This window comes from Ranitomeya variabilis, chromosome 6, assembly GCF_051348905.1.
Source record: "Ranitomeya variabilis isolate aRanVar5 chromosome 6, aRanVar5.hap1, whole genome shotgun sequence".
In the NCBI taxonomy this organism is placed as follows: Eukaryota; Metazoa; Chordata; class Amphibia; order Anura; family Dendrobatidae; genus Ranitomeya; species Ranitomeya variabilis.
Window position 1 is genome coordinate 481,619,980 of NC_135237.1, and position 18,965 is coordinate 481,638,944.

General features: G+C 43.0%; 1 protein-coding gene across 2 annotated transcripts in view; it reads left to right on the plus strand.

The window, feature by feature from the left end:
• CRISPLD1 (cysteine rich secretory protein LCCL domain containing 1) overlaps positions 1 to 18,965 on the plus strand; it is a 117,137-nt gene that overhangs the window by 83,868 nt on the left and 14,304 nt on the right. For both annotated transcript variants that reach the window (XM_077270671.1, XM_077270672.1), the window contains exon 13: positions 16,839 to 16,914. In XM_077270671.1, coding sequence (XP_077126786.1) covers positions 16,839 to 16,914 — 76 coding nt within the window. The remainder of the gene's footprint in view (positions 1 to 16,838; positions 16,915 to 18,965) is intronic.

Below are 18,965 nucleotides of genomic sequence, written 5' to 3' on the forward strand. Positions count from 1 at the left end.
CTTCACAGTATAAAGTATTTTGACAGCCAATGTCCTTCCTCTGCGGTTCTACTCCACGGCTAGTGAGGCACACTGTTTCGTCCTCCTCCTATACATCCCAGTTTTAACGCTACAGTCCTGATAAGCATGTCTTCTTACTTGCTCTTTAATTCCACATCCTATTTCTTCCAATACTGGCACCCTTGAACTCTTTCACTCGGGAACCTTACTAGTCTATCATACATAGTCCTGCTCAGGTCCATTACCTTCTGCATTCCAAGCTTCAGGGTTTGTGCCTTGGTGTCCTACGCGAGGGCAGATCTGGAGAGAAGACTATATCATCCAGATAGACCATGACACAAAAGTAGAGGAGAGCTTGGAAGATTTCATTCACAAATTCTTGAAGACAGCTGGGGCATTGCTGAGATCAAACAGAATAACTCAGTACAGACCATCCCTGGTGTTGAAAACAGTCATCCATTCATCTCCTTGGCATATCTGGATTAGATTGTATGCTCCTCTCAGTTCCAAGTTGATAAAAATCCTGGTACCTTTTAGGTGATCGAACAATACTGGGATCAAAGGTAACAGATGTTTTTTCTTATCCATGATCTGGTTGAAACATCTATAATCTATGCAAGGCCAGCTCCTGCCAGTGAAGAGCACTTTTGAATGAATCCCCTTTTCCATATTCTCTTTTACATACTCGGACATGCCTAGAGTCTCTGCCTGTGATTGGGCGTAGATACGACCTCGTGGAGGTGAGTATACCGGAAACAGGTCTAAAGTCGTAAGTCAGATGTGATGGTAGCGTTTTTGCTTCCATCTTGTTGAAGACTTCAGCATTCGATCAGTAGGTGGATGGTAATTCCTGCAGAGAAGATGGTGCTACCAGTGACCGAACTGGACGTACAGGTACAATACACTTCTCATGACAAAACTGTCCCCAGCGAAACACCTCTCTAGATCTCCAGTCAAGGACGGGTTCATGAATGCGGAGCCACGGAAAACCCAGAAGAAGTGAACGAGACAGTCTATGGAGCACGTAGAAGTCAATCTTCTCTGTGTGCAGCATTCCTATCCAGAGCTCTACTTGCTCAGTGGCCACCTGAACAGCTTAGGATAAGGGCCTCCCATCAACTGGTGTCTAAAACAATGGATTCTAGAGGAACCAGGAACCTCCACATGTCATAAATATGGTCAAGATCAATGGTGAAATTACTCTTGTCCAGGGTAGCCTCTCCTTCCAACCCAAGGCTTGGGAGTTTTACAACTTTTTGGGGCAGGTGTAGATAAGATGATCTGGGCCTCGGCAATAAAAGCACAAGTCCCTGGCTCAACCAATCTCCTGTTGTTCTTCAGCAAGATTTACATGGTTGACCTGCATAGGGTCAGATAAAATTGCGGCCACAAAGGTGTGAGGGATAAGCGACCTCTGGAAGGATGGAGCCAGTCAAAGCGGTTTTCTCTCATGCTCCGTCTCTTTGGAGCGCTCCTGGAATCTGATGTCAATATGGATAGCCAGGGAAATTAGGCTATCCAGGGTAGTGGGAATGTCTTTATCCTTCCAGACAATCCCTCCCAGAAGGAAGCTACTAATGCCTCGTTGTTGCAGCCAAGTTCATAAGTCAGGGGGGTGTAACTGGATGGCATATTAGCCTACAGTCAGACTTGCCTGGTGCTGTCTGAGGAAAGATGAAAGAAGGCCTGCAGATCCTAAAATGACAGTGTCTCCTCTCTCCCACAAGGGGTTAAGCCATGCCAGGGCCTTTCCTCCAAGATGGAACACCAATTCAGATGAAAACTGGTAAGCTAGCTGTTCAAAATGCAGAGAGCACTGGTTAAGGAACCCTCAGCATTGCGTAGGATCCCCGTCAAAATGAAGTGGAGCAGACAGATGGGATTCCGGACCTGGAGCATGATTTGCGGACTAAATAGTCACTGCCAAGGTTGCCGCAGCTTGGACCAGAGCAGATGCAGCTACTGATATCAGTGTATCCGGGTGAGTGTTCACTGTCTGCAGATATGACAAGATGTTATCTTGCTGGTCTCTCTGATGGGTTATCTCTTAGAACAGCTCTGAGATTGAATGGGTATGAGAGTTAGCAGGTTCCATGGCCTAAGTAAACTGTTACGCACGTGGTTGTGGAACCCCCCTGCCACGGTCCAAGGAGAGCCTTGAATGACGTAACTAGAAACCACCTGGTTCTTCACTAGAGCTCCGGATGGTTTAACTGTCGTTTCAGGTGACCTTGCATGACACGTGACGGGAGCTGCTGAGTAATTAGTGAGCACTTTTTTTGTTAAAGCGGAAAGTGCAGAATTCTTAATGTGCTGTTCTATAATTAGTTGCTATGTGTTAATATAATAATAATAATGTGTAAGGCCACACAGATGGCAATATAAACCCTAACCTTAACCCAAGCATGACAGATGAAATACATTAAGCTGTCACACTCGGGTCTGGAGAGCAGCCGATTTAAACAGAATTCTGACTGCTCTCTAACAATGACAGATTTCTTTTAGGCAATTTCATAAATCTCCCAAACTGTAATCAAAGCAGATCAAATAGGTGGGAAATCAACTAGCCTATCCGAAAATTTGTGGATCCAAGAATCCATGCTATTCGGCATCAGTTTTATACAGCCAGGGAAAATTCTAACGCAGTTGATTCACTTTTTTGAAACTGTTGGATGCAAGGACCTGTATGCACAATGATAATATTATACATAGTTTGTGATGCAATTAGAAGTGGACATGGGCATGTTCCATGTAGGCTAATAGTGAATGAGACTAAATTATTCTGTACCCACACAGAAATTATACAACTTGCAAAGTGCATTTTCACAATTAACATTCCCAGAATTACAATTTGTAGTATGACCTAAATGTGTGAAATATCACACCAGCGGGAAAATTATGTATTTCTGTCATTTACAGTAAAGTCAGACAGTATTTTTGGGAAGGGTGGTCTATGTCAGAATAGAGATGTAATTAATGAACTGCGTCATTATTCAATCAAGGGAGGAAATGATCAGTGCTAAAAAGGAGGATGAGATTTCGAGCTTAGAGCCCCCTGGGAGTGCAGTGTATGAGGTCAATCTCCCAGTATGCTTTGCTGACTGTAAGAGTTCAGCTACAGTTGGAAAACTATGAGTGCGTTATAATAGTGAATTTACAACTAATTGAGGCTTCAGTTCTGTGATTATGACTGCTGTGAAAATCATCTTTTACTTACATTTTCAGGTTTAAAGTTAGGTTTAAGTAAAGCTCATCACAATATCAGTCTCCATATTGTATGGTTTTCAGACATCCAGAAAGTTCTATTGTGGTGGTAGACATAGGGAAAATAAAGAAAGTCATATAGTATAATCTGCACCTGCATTTTAAAGGCCATCGTACCTGTCACCCAGTACTGTTTATCCAGATTTGCTTTAAATCCTGTAATCTAAATGCATATGCTAAACCACAGGGTTGTAAGTACGGGTTTATGTAAAATTTTACATAAAATTTGACTTTTTTTATTTCCTAAATCAATAGTACAAGTGAAAATAATAAACTTTGCTATATATCTTAAAGGATAAATCTGCTTCTTTCTCCTCCAAGACTGATCGATCATTCCTTTATAAAATTCTCATTTCAAGGGTAAAATCTGTATTCAGTGAAAACAGACTTTTATATTGCTGAGATAGGAGATGACAGTTGTCACAGATGAGATTCTATATAGACATGAGGGGGTAGGAGAAGGATGGAGCTCTGCTTCAAACTCCTCTCGAATATTCTATGTGGGCAATTTAAAAATCTGTATTCACTGAAGACAGATTTTATAAGTGAACTGAGAATGAATGATCAGTACTGGTGGAGAAAGAAGCAGATCTCTATGATAAGATATATTACAAAGTTCCTTATTTTCATGTGTACTATTGAGTTATGTGATACAAATCTAAATGACAATTCCACTTTAAGCTCTCTAATGGATTGAAAGGGATCACTCAATAGAAAATGTACATAAAAGTGAGAAATGACTTTCCAACCTCTTATCTTAACAACTGTTGAACTGACAGATCAAGGGCACAGTCTCCAAGCCTACATGTTGAGGCTGTGGGATGGTCTTCTAGCCCAATGTTACCACCCAGTCCAACAGCTGTCCCCCTCTTACACCTCTTCCCAGGCCAAAATCTGTAACTGTGTCCCTTTCCTACAAGGCCAAAGTTACCACTAGAGATGACAAAAGTCTTTTTTTAGAGCACTATCCAGTTCACTATTCGGCACTCCATACTTTTTCCTTTTAATGGAACAAAACCCTCTAATTTATAGGCACCTTCTAGCCCCCTCTTACTAGTACAGTCAGTATCCGGGCTCTTTCTGGGCACAACCTTTTCCTGTAACTGTTCTTAAAGAGGAAATGTAACAAAATATATGCACAGCAGACAAAATCCTGCAGGGGTTAAGGGGACCACATCTCGCCTTCCTTACAATCAGTATAACCCATACAGACTGAAAGGAAGGACAGAAGACCACGTACAGTCTTCCCTTCCATGGACGAGGAGAGGAAACTCTGCATCCTACTAGGGGAAGAGAAATCAACAGTGGAGATCGCCGCCCAGTACGTCACCATATGTCATAAGCTGAGAGGAGCTTAAAACACCAAATGGACTACCATTTCCCAAATTGTGCCCCCAACACCCCATTCCCATAATCCCCCATCCCCTCCCCTGTCACATTTATTTTCCTTGCTTTGGCAACACTAAATGTATTTTGGTCCTGCCAATAAAACCTATTTGAGTTTGTGTTTGAGTTTGAGTTGACTGAGTTCTGCAGCAGTGTTTATGTGGACACCATGGGAGGAAGATGGGGAATTGTTTTAAAGATAGCTAATTCACCAGCTTCTTACTTGTAATGAATGTGAAGGCTAAATAAAACAAACATCCCAGAATCCCCTTTCAATATGTAGGTGTTATCCAAACTTCTTTGGCACTGTTATGAGATTCCCTTCACTGCGGATCTTAAATAGACATATGCATTGGTCGTAGCTTACAAACCCTCATTCATATCATCGCCTGGTATGTTTATGTTACATGTCATGTCAGAAGGTGATTTATATGGATTCATCTTTAGCATAATCCCTGGACTGAAGGCAAAGGCTGTTAACAAGACGGGCCAGCTTGTCTTCAATTTCCTGGTGACTTGAGTAGTGTTACAATAATTAAAAAAAGGAATTGCTAAGTTTGTGGGGTTTTTTTTATTTTAAAAGATCTTGTTTTATATTTTAAAAGGAAACTGGTCACCGTGGAAAAAATATTTACCTATAGATATAGGGTAATTTTGCAGGTAAACAGCATTAAATTCTGCCTGGCTGCCTTACTGAAAGTGTGACTGCATGAAGAAAATGTATTTATTTCCTCCAGACAGCCACCGACTTCCAGTCATAGGGACTCTGAACGGAACAATTAGTAGCTCACATCACCACTCAGTCTAATATGAACACAGACCAATATACAAAACTTTTTAATACATCTTATCTGTTTCTTTCTTTTCTTATAAGCCAATTCTTCGCCTCCCTTTCTCGTCTTGAACTCACCAGATAGAGTCAATGGCAGATTATTCTGCAGTTAGTGAATGATTTTGTTTATCCCATATCTAAATTCACAGCTACTGTGCTTAGTACTGCTGTATAATGTCCTCCATGTTGCTGCTACTTGTGAACATGTCCTAAATAGAGAAAGAAAAGCAGGAATCCCTCTGCTTTGCTTTGTAGTGTGTATGGGAAACACCATAGCTGACAGTCTCTATCTGTTGTGAATTGGATTATTTGGCTCCCTCTTGTGGTCACTAGCGACATGACACTTTGAGTTTCTTTCCCCAGCTTGGTACCCACCTGGCTCGTTAGTCCAGGGGTGTTGCTCTTTAAGCTTCCTGGATTTTCAGTCTGGTGCCTGGCATCGTTGTAATCAGTTCCTTTCTGTTTGCTCCTGTCTGCTGGTCCTGGTTCTTGCAAAATAAGCTAAGTCCTGCTTTCTTGTTTTTTGGTTATTTGCATTGCTCTTATTTTTTGTCCAGCTTGCACTAAATGTGATTCCTGATTTTGCTGGAAGCTCTAGGGGGCTGATATTCTCCCCCCGGGCCGTTAGACGGTTCGGGGGTTCTTAAATATTCAGCGTGGACATTTTGATAGGGTTTTTGCTGACCGTATAAGTCATCTTACTATATTCTGCTATTAGTCAGTGGGCCTCTCTTTGCTAAAAACCTAGTTCATTCTTACGTTTGTCTTTTCTTCTTACCTCACCGTTATTATTTGTTGGGGGCTTGTATCCAACTTTTGGGGTCTTTTCTCTGGAGGCAAGAAAGGTCTATCTTTTCCCTTCTAGGGTTAGTTAGTTCTCCGGCTGGCGCGAGACATCTAGAACCAACGTAGGTACGTTCCCCGGCTGCTGCTATTTGTGGTGCTAGGATCAGGTATACGGTCAGCCTAGTTACCACTGCCCTATGAGCTGGTTTCTGTGTTTGCAGACTTGGTAATAACTTCTGAGACCCTCTGCCATTGGGGTCATAACAGTATGCCAGGCAGAAGGTGAATGTTTAATGCATTGCAGAAGTGGGATAATAAGAAAGGAAATTCTGAGGTTTTTTGTTTTTTTTTCTCTTTCTTCCTCCCCTTTACCTCTGAGTGGCTTGAGCTTGCTGCAGACATGAATGTCCAGACTTTGATTACTAGTGTGGATCAGCTTGCTGCTCGTGTGCAGGGCATTCAAGATTTTGTTACCAGTATTCCTATGTCTGAACCTAAAATACCTATTCCTGAACTGTTCTCTGGAGACCGATTTAAGTTTAGGAATTTCAGGAATAATTGTAAATTGTTTCTATCTCTGAGACCCCGTTCGTCTGGAGACTCAGCTCAGCAAGTTAAAATTGTTATCTCTTTCTTGCGGGGCGACCCTCAGGATTGGGCCTTTTCGTTAGCGCCAGGAGATCCGGCATTGGCAAATATTGATGCGTTTTTTCTGGCGCTTGGGTTGCTTTACGAGGAACCCAATCTTGAAATTCAGGCAGAAAAAGCCTTGCTGGCTATCTCTCAGGGCCAGGATGAAGCTGAAGTGTATTGCCAAAAATTTCGGAAATGGTCCGTGCTTACTCAGTGGAATGAGTGTGCTCTGGCCGCAAATTTCAGAAATGGCCTTTCTGAAGCCATTAAAAATGTGATGGTGGGTTTCTCCATTCCTACAAGTCTGAATGATTTCATGGCGCTGGCTATTCAAATTGACCGGCGTTTGCGGGAGCGCAAAGCCGCTAATCCTCTGGTGGTGTTGTCTGAACAAACACCTGATTTAATGCAATGTGGTAGAATTCAGACTAGAAATGAACGGAAAAATCATAGACGTCAGAATGGGTTGTGTTTTTACTGTGGTGATTCTACACATGTTATATCAGCATGCTCTAAACGCCTAACAAGGGTTGTTAGTCCTGTCGCCATTGGTAATTTGCAACCTAAATTTATTTTGTCTGTGACTTTAATTTGCTCATTGTCTTCCTACCCTGTTATGGCATTTGTGGATTCAGGTGCTGCCCTGAGTCTTATGGATCTGTCATTTGCCAAGCGCTGTGGTTTTGTTCTTGAGCCGTTGGTAAATCCTATCCCTCTTAGAGGTATTGATGCTACGCCATTGGCGGAAAATAAGCCGCAGTTTTGGACACAGGTAACCATGTGCATGACTCCTGAACATCGGGAGGTGATTCGTTTTCTTGTTCTGCATAAAATGCATGATTTAGTCGTTTTGGGTCTGCCATGGTTACAGACCCATAATCCAGTCTTGGATTGGAAGGCAATGTCTGTGTCAAGTTGGGGCTGTCAGGGAATTCATGGTGATTCCCCGCCGGTGTCTATTGCTTCCTCTACTCCTTCGGAAGTTCCTGAGTATTTGTCTGATTATCAGGATGTATTCAGCGAGTCCAGGTCCAGTGCTCTTCCTCCTCATAGGGACTGTGACTGCGCTATAGATTTGATTCCAGGTAGTAAATTTCCTAAGGGAAGATTATTTAATCTGTCTGTACCTGAGCATACCGCAATGCGTTCGTATATCAAGGAGTCTCTGGAGAAGGGGCATATCCGTCCATCCTCTTCCCCTCTTGGTGCGGGATTCTTTTTTGTGGCCAAGAAGGACGGATCTTTGAGACCTTGTACAGACTATCGGCTTCTGAATAAAATCACTGTTAAATTTCAGTATCCTTTGCCTTTGTTGTCGGACTTGTTTGCCCGGATTAAGGGTGCCAAGTGGTTCACCAAGATAGATCTTCGTGGTGCGTACAACCTTGTGCGCATTAAGCAAGGAGATGAATGGAAAACCGCATTTAATACGCCCGAAGGTCATTTTGAGTACTTGGTGATGCCTTTTGGGCTCTCTAATGCTCCTTCAGTGTTTCAGTCCTTTATGCATGATATCTTCCGGAAGTATCTGGATAAATTTATGATTGTTTATCTGGATGATATTCTGGTTTTTTCTGATGATTGGGACTCCCATGTAAAGCAGGTCAGGATGGTGTTTCAGGTTTTGCGTGAGAATGCTTTGTTTGTTAAGGGCTCAAAGTGTCTCTTTGGAGTACAGAAGGTTCCCTTTTTGGGTTTTATTTTTTCCCCTTCTGCGGTGGACATGGACCCAGTCAAGGTCCGAGCTATTCATGATTGGACTCAACCCACGTCAGTTAAGAGTCTTCAGAAGTTCTTGGGTTTTGCTAACTTCTACCGTCGTTTTATCGCTAACTTTTCTAGCGTTGTTAAACCTTTGACGGATATGACCAAGAAAGGTTCTGATGTTGCTAACTGGGCTCCTGCAGCCGTGGAAGCTTTCCAAGAGCTGAAGAGCCGGTTTACTTCGGCGCCTGTTTTGTGCCAGCCTGATGTCTCACTTCCCTTTCAGGTTGAAGTGGATGCTTCTGAGATCGGGGCAGGGGCCGTTTTGTCGCAGAGAGGCCCTGGTTGCTCTGTAATGAGACCATGTGCTTTTTTTTCTAGGAAGTTTTCGCCTGCTGAGCGGAATTATGATGTTGGCAATCGGGAGTTGTTGGCCATGAAGTGGGCATTTGAGGAGTGGCGTCATTGGCTCGAGGGTGCTAAGCATCGTGTGGTGGTCTTGATTGATCACAAAAATCTGATGTATCTCGAGTCTGCTAAACGCCTGAATCCTAGACAGGCCCGTTGGTCATTGTTTTTCTCCCGTTTTGACTTTGTGGTCTCGTATTTACCAGGTTCAAAGAATGTGAAGGCTGATGCTCTTTCAAGGAGCTTTGTGCCTGACTCTCCTGGAGTCTCAGAGCCAGCTGGTATTCTTAAAGAGGGAGTAATCTTGTCAGCCATTTCTCCGGATTTGCGACGTGTGTTGCAGAGATTTCAGGCTGGTAGACCTGACTCTTGTCCACCTGACAGACTGTTTGTTCCTGATAAATGGACCAGCAGAGTCATTTCCGAGGTTCATTCCTCGGTGTTGGCAGGGCATCCGGGGATTTTTGGCACCAGAGATTTGGTGGCTAGGTCCTTTTGGTGGCCTTCCTTGTCACGGGATGTGCGGTCATTTGTGCAGTCCTGTGGGACTTGTGCTCGAGCTAAGCCTTGCTGTTCTCGTGCTAGCGGGTTGCTCTTGCCCTTGCCTGTCCCGAAGAGGCCTTGGACACACATTTCCATGGATTTCATTTCAGATCTTCCGGTGTCTCAGGGCATGTCTGTCACCTGGGTGGTATGTGATTGCTTTTCCAAGATGGTCCATTTGGTGTCTTTGCCTAAGCTGCCTTCCTCTTCCGATCTGGTTCCTTTGTTCTTTCAGAATGTGGTTCGTTTGCACGGCATTCCTGAGAATATCGTGTCTGACAGAGGATCCCAGTTTGTTTCCAGGTTCTGGCGATCCTTTTGTGCTAAGATGGGCATTGATTTGTCGTTTTCGTCTGCCTTTCATCCTCAGACTAATGGCCAAACGGAGCGAACAAATCAGACTCTGGAGGCTTATTTGAGGTGTTTTGTTTCTGCAGATCAGGATGATTGGGTGACCTTCTTGCCATTGGCTGAGTTTGCCCTTAATAATCGGGCTAGTTCCGCTACTTTGGTTTCGCCATTTTTCTGCAACTCTGGTTTTCATCCTCGTTTTTCCTCGGGACATGTTGAGCCCTCTGACTGTCCTGGGGTGGATTCTGTGGTGGATAGGTTGCAGCGGATCTGGAATCATGTGGTGGACAACTTAAAGTTGTCACAGGAGAAGGCTCAGCGTTTTGCCAACCGCCGCCGCGGTGTGGGTCCCCGACTTCGCGTTGGGGATTTGGTGTGGCTGTCTTCTCGGTTTGTTCCTATGAAGGTCTCCTCTCCTAAATTTAAGCCTCGCTTCATCGGTCCTTATAAGATTTTGGAAATCCTTAATCCAGTGTCCTTTCGCTTGGATCTTCCGGTGTCGTTTGCTATTCACAACGTGTTCCATAGGTCTTTGTTGCGGCGCTACGTTGTGCCTGTGGTTCCTTCTGTTGAGCCTCCTGCTCCGGTGTTGGTTGAGGGCGAGTTGGAGTACGTGGTGGAGAAGATCTTGGATTCTCGTCTCTCCAGACGGAGGCTTCAGTATCTGGTCAAGTGGAAGGGCTATGGTCAGGAGGATAATTCCTGGGTGGTCGCCTCTGATGTTCATGCGGCCGATTTGGTTCGTTCCTTTCACGCTGCTCATCCTGATCGTCCTGGTGGTCTTGGTGAGGGTTCGGTGACCCCTCCTTAAGGGGGGGGTACTGTTGTGAATTGGATTATTTGGCTCCCTCTTGTGGTCACTAGCGACATGACACTTTGAGTTTCTTTCCCCAGCTTGGTACCCACCTGGCTCGTTAGTCCAGGGGTGTTGCTATTTAAGCTTCCTAGATTTTCAGTCTGGTGCCTGGCATCGTTGTAATCAGTTCCTTTCTGTTTGCTCCTGTCTGCTGGTCCTGGTTCTTGCAAAATAAGCTAAGTCCTGCTTTCTTGTTTTTTGGTTATTTGCATTGCTCTTATTTTTTGTCCAGCTTGCACTAAATGTGATTCCTGATTTTGCTGGAAGCTCTAGGGGGCTGATATTCTCCCCCCGGGCCGTTAGACGGTTCGGGGGTTCTTGAATATTCAGCGTGGAAATTTTGATAGGGTTTTTGCTGACCGTATAAGTCATCTTACTATATTCTGCTATTAGTCAGTGGGCCTCTCTTTGCTAAAAACCTAGTTCATTCTTACGTTTGTCTTTTCTTCTTACCTCACCGTTATTATTTGTTGGGGGCTTGTATCCAACTTTTGGGGTCTTTTCTCTGGAGGCAAGAAAGGTCTATCTTTTCTCTTCTAGGGTTAGTTAGTTCTCCGGCTGGCGCGAGACGTCTAGAACCAACGTAGGTACGTTCCCCGGCTGCTGCTATTTGTGGTGCTAGGATCAGGTATACGGTCAGCCTAGTTACCACTGCCCTATGAGCTGGTTTTTGTGTTTGCAGACTTGGTAATAACTTCTGAGACCCTCTGCCATTGGGGTCATAACACTATCTCTATTTGCTGGGTAAATACACAAATACAAATTGAGCATTGCAGACAGTTAAAAAAAGGAGTGAGAAACCTGTTTGCAATCCAAAAATCTAAAAGGAAATAGAGGTGGCACAAGAGGTAAAAAGGTCTTGTGTCTCGTAATTAGTGTTGAGCGATACCTTCCGATATGCAAAGGTATCGGTTTGGATCGGCCGATACCCAAAAAGTATCAGATATCGCCGATACCGATACCCGATACCAATGCATATCAATGGGACACAAAATATCGGAATGGTTCCCAGGGTCTGAAGGAGAGGAAACTCTCCTTCAGGCCCTGGGATCCATATTCATGTATAAAATAAAGAATAAAAATAAAAAATATTGATATACTCACCCCTCGGACGGCCCCTGGCTCTCACCGGTCCAAGCGTCTGCCTCCGTTCCTAAGAATGCTGAGTAAAGGACCTTCGATGACGTCGCGGCTTGTGATTGGTCGCGTGACCGCTCATGTGACCGCTCACGCGACCAATCACAAGCCGCGACGTCATCGCAGGTCCTAAACTCACTGCATTCTTAGGAACGGAGGCTGCTGGTTACACCGCTAAGGTCCAGGCTCTGCCGGAGGGGTGAGTATATCCATATTTTTGATTTTTATTCTTTATTTTTTACATGAATATGGATCCCAGGGCCTGAAGGAGAGTCTCCTCTCCTCCAGACCCTGGGAACCATACACTGGGAACTTCCGATTCCTATTTCCGATATCACAAAAATATCGGAACTCGGTATCGGAATTCCGATACCGCAAATATCGGCCGATACCCGATACTTGCGGTATCGGAATGCTCAACACTACTCGTAATATATGGTCTAGAGACATTAATAACATATAAAAGTAGTAATTAGTGATGAGCAAATATACTCGTTACTCGAGATTTCTCGAGCATGCTCCGGGGTCCTCCGAGTATTTTTTAGTGCTCGGAGATTTAGTTTTTCTTGCCGCAGCTGGATGATTTACATCTGTTAGCCAGCATAAGTACATGTGGGGATTCCCTAGCAACCAGGCAACCCCCACATGTACTATGCTGGCTAACAGATGTAAATCATTCAGCTGCGGCGATGAAAACTAAATTTCCGAGCACTAAAAAATACTCGGAGGACCCCCGAGCATGCTCGAGAAATCTCGAATAACGAGTATATTCGCTCATCACTAGTAGTAATATAAAGGTGCTTAAACCGCTCAGCAGCCAGTGTCTGTATATGTCCCGATATGAAGTGCTACTGAGTGCATGGAGTGTGTGGGAAAGAGATGACCGAAGAGTTCACATTCTGACAAAAAAACTTAGGAAAGGAGAACTGAGAAAAGTTAGATTCGTGCCTATAAAGATGCGGTTTAATGACCACTCATGACTGGATTTACAGGATTGTCTAAGGTGGTGCACCATGAGGGAAGTTTAAACTATGGAGGATATTAGACACAATCTTTGGCAGAATGGAGAACACAGATAGGGTGCTAGACTAAGAATAGGGAGAAGATGTAAGGTGTTGCAGATCAATGAACAACTTTGTGGGTGAGAGGAATACATTTACCGTATATTGGATTCCATAGTGGTTGGTAGACCAGTGCAGATACTGATGCAGGTTGGAGGCATCAATTTAGTCCATCAGTGGACTGAAATAAGCGCTTGGCTGATGTTTTCAACATAAATTAGTTAGTGGAGAGTTTAGTGACTGGAAAAAACGATCAGCAGTCATTCCCCCAAGATCTGCTACGCGACAGTTAGGGGACCCCTGTACATATTAAATTGCTGATGAGTTCAGACTAATTTTATCAAATGCTTATGGGCACCTTTAGATCACATTGTATCTGGCAATCTGTATCTTTAAAGGTGCAGTCCTATCAAAGTGATTATCCTCTTAATTTATTGCAGTTATCATATTATACAACACTGTGCACTTACAATTACTCATTTTCCCCTTCTATCCAGTAAATTCTTCTTTTTTCTTTACTCTATATAGAAACAGGAGTCTCTTGTCCTTACATTTATCATTCCTTTTTTCAACTTCCTGTAAAATTGCTCGCCCCTTCTCCTGCCAGGGACTTTTGCAGTTACTCATGAGTCATACAGGGAAAATTAACCTCTTGTTTCTACAAATAGATTAGAAGGGTTCAGCTCGTCAGTTTTTAACCATGTGATGCCATAGACATAATAAACAAAGAGAAGAATTAGCTGAGTAGAAGGGAAAATGAGCAATTGTAAGTACACTGTGCTATATAATATGATGACTGCAATATATTAAGAGAATAATAATGTTGATGGGAGGAGTGCTTATTAATCTCTGCTATTTATAGTTTATGTGCCAAAATTACAGCCACTAATGTGACACATGATTAGCACACAATAGACAACATTACAAAAGGCAAAAATTGTTAAACTAGGAACAATTTGCTCTTCAAACTGTTACAAAATGTGTGAATGTCTCATAAATGCATTTGTGGCATAGTGGAGTAGATCCAAATTCTGTAGTGGATGGAATCCGACACTGTTATTCGTGATAATTATATGTCTGCTGAAATCTCCTCCTACGCGTAGGTTATTTTATGTCTTCTCTCTTCCTGTTCTCCATTCAATGGCCTTTCATATTAAGCAATCTGATATGCTTTCAGCTCTTTTGCTGGCATCGGCTGCTTTAGAACATAGGAACTATGTATTACATCAGTGGTTCATGCCTCAAACCTCCTCGTAGTAAATTGGCACGTTGCTTTTCGAAGGCGAAAATTTAAACATACAGTTAGAAGTTTTACTTTTATAGAATGGAAATTCAGACACATTATAATCTGTTCTTTGTCATTGCTGCATTCACTTCCATTTTTTACACTTCGTTAAGTACTGTTTTATTTTTTTTTCAAGAGTGTAAATGTCAGCTGTGATTTAAGCATAAAAAAGATTCAAAGAAATTGATTGATAAACTTAGACAAGTAGTAATGTAGTCATTGTTGCCCTGACCAAAGTGTATTCTAGTAGGAAGAACATTTATTATTTAGATATAAAAGACGACATTAAATATCAGGGCCGGCTCCAGGTTTTTGAGGGCCCCGGGCGAAAGAGTCTCAGTGGGCCCCCCTTTAACACCACGATTCATGATCGCATATAACGCAGCCATGTAGTATATAACACAGTCCACGTAGTATATAACACAGCCACGTAGTATATAGCACAGCCCATGTAGCATATAACAGCCCATATAATATATAGAACAGCCACATAGTATATAACACGGCCCACGTAGTATATAGAACAGCCATGTAGTATATAGTACAGCCCATGTAGCATATAACAGCCCATATAGTATATAGCACAGCCACATAGTATATAACACGGCCCATGTAGTATATAGAACAGCCATGTAGTATATAGCACAGCCACGTAGTATATAACAGCCCATATAGTATATAGAACAGCCACATAGTATATAGCACAGCCCACATAGTATATAGAACAGCCATGTAGTATATAGCACAGCCCACGTAGCATATAACAGCCCATATAGTATATGGCACAGCCCATGTAGTATATAACACGTCCCATGTAGTATATAGCACCGACATGTAGTATACAGCACAGCCCCCCTCCCCCCAAGAATGGCCCCATAGTCCTGTACTCACTGTTATAGTTACAAAAAAACAAAACATTCCTCACCTCTCAACGTGCCCGCGCTGCTCCCTGCTTCGGTCTCGGTGGCTGCCGCTGCACTGCCTGACACACAGCGAGTGTGCGATGACATCATCACACATCCACAGTGGCAGTGTCAGAGGCAGAGTGGGGAATGATGGGAGAGGGAGCGTCAGGTGATGCTCTCTCCTCCATTATTTGCTTTGAACTTTACCGGCAGATGCTGGTATAGTTCACTGCGGCAGTGGGGGAGTTGGCGCTGGCAACAGGCGGCCCCCCTGCCTCACAGAGGCCCCATAGCGGCTGTGTGATGTGCCGCTAGCTGAGGGCCCCTGGAGGAGCGGGGGCCCTAGGCAGCTGCTTGCCCCTTATGCCGGCCATGAATGGGCCACCCTGTCTTGCAGGGCCCCGGCACTTGCCCGGGTACGCCGGGTGCTGACGCCGCCCTGTTAAATATCTTAGCCTTTTTAATAAGAAATAAAGTTTTATTTTCTACAGATGTTTATAGATGCGATATAAAAATTTTTAGGGTTTGGTGTGTTTAGTAAGAAAGTAAGTTTGCTGATCGGCTGCAGCCTCCTCTATTCCACTTCGATGGAATAAAGAAGTCTGCCTGCAGCGGTCACTGTGATTGGAGGAGCGGCAGCCATCCGGGAGGAAAGTATGCTGTTTTTTTTCATTTTGTGTAGAAAACTAGAGCTTTTAAGAAAGAGTTGTCCAGTAATGGACAATCACTTTAATGCATCCTGCTATTGTTCTCTAAAGACCAGGCAAAATGTTGAAACTGGTGAATAGTTGGTTCCGCTCTGCATTCTGTAAAACGGAGCACAATCCTCCATTTCTTAAAGAGGAGAGGATGAAATGAAGTAATAGAGTGTTTTGCCCATACTCAATTATTTTCCAGAAATTAAAGGGAACCTGTCATCTGAATTTGGCGGGACAGGTTTGCGGTCATATGGGCGGGATTTTTGGGTGTTTGATTCACCCTTTCCTTACCCGCTGGCTGCATGCTGGCCGCAATATTGGATTGAAGTTCATGCTGTGTCCTCCGTAGTACATGCCTGCGCAACGCAATCTTGACTTGCGCACGCGCAGTATGCTTTCCCCAACTGTGGGCAAAGCCGAAAAGCATTAGTGCGCATGCACCGGCGCACTATGTCCCGGAACACCGCAAAATACTTCTGGGACATAGTGCGCCGGCGCATGCACACTAATGTTTTTCGGCTTTGCCCACAGTTGGGCAAAGCATACTGCGCGTGCGCAAGGCAAGACTGTACTACGGAGGACACAGCATGAACTTCAATCCAATATTGCAGCCAGCATGCAGCCAGCGGGTAAGGAAAGGGTGAATCAAACACCCGAAAACCCCACCCATATGACCGCAAACCGGTCCCGCCAAATTCAGGTGACAGGTTCCCTTTAAGATGAAACAAATAGTCTTATCCTCTGGATAAGGGATAAGTCCAGCATATCCCTTTGGTAGACTCTCAGCTCCAGTCATTTCCAAACATAGCCAGGAGGGCAGTGAAATTTCTATATCTTGGATTTATGCATTTAGATTTACTTGTAGTCATTTAGTTGACCAGCATCTTATAAAGAAATAAAAGTATAATTGTCATATATGACTTAAAGTTAATAAAATAATGAATTTGTGTTTTTTTTTTATTTTTTTAATTTTATTTTATTTTTTTTAGAGTTTATTGCCCACGCAATTGTGCCCAAGCAAGCCCTTATTATGCTCGAGTTTTTGGGACTCGTATTTATTCTGATGTAAGTATTCTCATTTCCAATCGTTATAAACAAGTTGTAAAGCAGTAGCATATGTAACATAGTGCTGTAAAATATCTGACAATGTTCTGAATCCATGTGAACTGCTGTTTATTTGTATGTAGACCCTTCTGCTTCTGACTGCTCAAAAAAATAAGTATTAATGTGAAGGTTTTTAAGGTGCCTAACAGAATTTGCCACTGACGAGACTTTTAGGCAGTGCTTCTTGCTATTCTCCTGTTAGTTCTCTTGCTAATTTATTGCTTAAAGGGGTTTTCCAATGAACAAACGTTCCTTTTAATCAATAGATCTTGGAATAATAATAGTTTCCACAATTGGGTGTGTTTAAATAAAATGTTCCTGTGCTGAGATAATCTTAGAAATGTGTCCCTGCTGTGTGCTGTGTAATGACTGTGTCTGACTGTTCAGGGACATGGTCTCATCATACCACAGCTCCTTGGCAGGACAGGAAGCAAAAGAGTATACAGACAGGATAGTATGGGATCATAGCTGATTCTTTTTGTGAGGTAAAACATTTCCCTGTCTGTTTTTAAACAATATTTTCACTGGCACTGGCCCTCCCGTGGATCACGTCATATTGTTATGTCCTGAGATCCCTGCGCCCAATCCGCAGATCTCACCTCCTGACACCAGCACTGATTGAGCACAGGGATTGCATGACACAATGTTACGTGAGCTTCTGGAGAACAAGTGCCAACACCACTGGGACGTAAGTAAATATAAGTGTTGTTATTTTACAGGGGTAAATGTGCTGATTGCAAAGGGGTTGTCCAAGTAGTGTCAATCCCTTAAAATAGATTCAGCTTAAATGTATGATTTAATAAATGCCAATGGTCAATGGGAAAAATGATTCAAATTATTTAGCTCCAGAATAAAGGAAGAAGTGAAAACCTAAGACTTAGCAACTTTTACCCTTTGGGCACTGTATGACTTTTAAATCTTGCTAAAGTCTTTACCTATTAATATTAACAGCGCATATATTATTCACAGCGGTGTATGAGGACATATACCTAAATTGTTTTCATACCTCTCAGCTGTAACCATATTTCCATAAGAATTACGTATGTTTACGTAATGAAGGAAGTTTCAAAAGGATGTAGATGAGGTCAACTGCATACTTAACGCTCTTTTGTCCATCGTACTCCTTTCACAGTCCTGTGTAAAAACCATAATTGGAAAAATTAAAATATTGAGATTTTGTAGATTAGATGGTGAGCGAATGCCTTCCCAGCCCACAGTGTAAATGCCTGTTTTGACAGTTAAGTGCAGTGGTCTTAGAATATCTTTGACAGCTTTATAAGAGATTACTGTCTAAAACACCTGCTGTGCTCTAATAGCCGGCTGGCCAAGCAAAAGTGCACTCTCATGATATTTGATACATGCCTCAGCCTCAATGTGTTATTACACTAAGTTTTTCAAGCCAATGACTGTGAATACCCAACAAAGTTTTCCCTTACCAAGCCACAGTCTGGGACTCTCTGACCTCTGACATGCAGCTGATATGTGAGCTAAGACATGCGGCTCTGGATGTGTAAAACCTTTAGGATAACACGTATTCAGAAATATACCCAGCCACTTATGGACAAAAATGCGCATTATATTGAGACGATGTAAACCAAGCACCCGCCCCTCCTCACTTCACATGCTATTTGTGCTGTGTCTTTACAAATGTGACTTTTATTGTCACTCATTGCAGAAGTCTTCCGGCACATAGACCAATGATAACAAGATTTATTCTACTGACCAATGATATTCAACGTGCTGTATCATGCCAATAGTAAAGCATTCTGAGATCATTCAGTAAAAATGGTGCAAAGGAAAAATGGTGCAGTTGCCTTTAACAACCAATAAAATTGCAAAATCGCCTCTTTACACCGAGAACTTAAATGTGTTTGCTTGCCATCGGCAACTGCTCCACTTTTCTTTTAAACCACTTTTAATAAATTGTTTCCACTGTTCATACTACCGCATTGAGCTCAGATGATGATAACTTCTCACCAAAATTAAATACATTATGTAAGTCTTACCAGCTG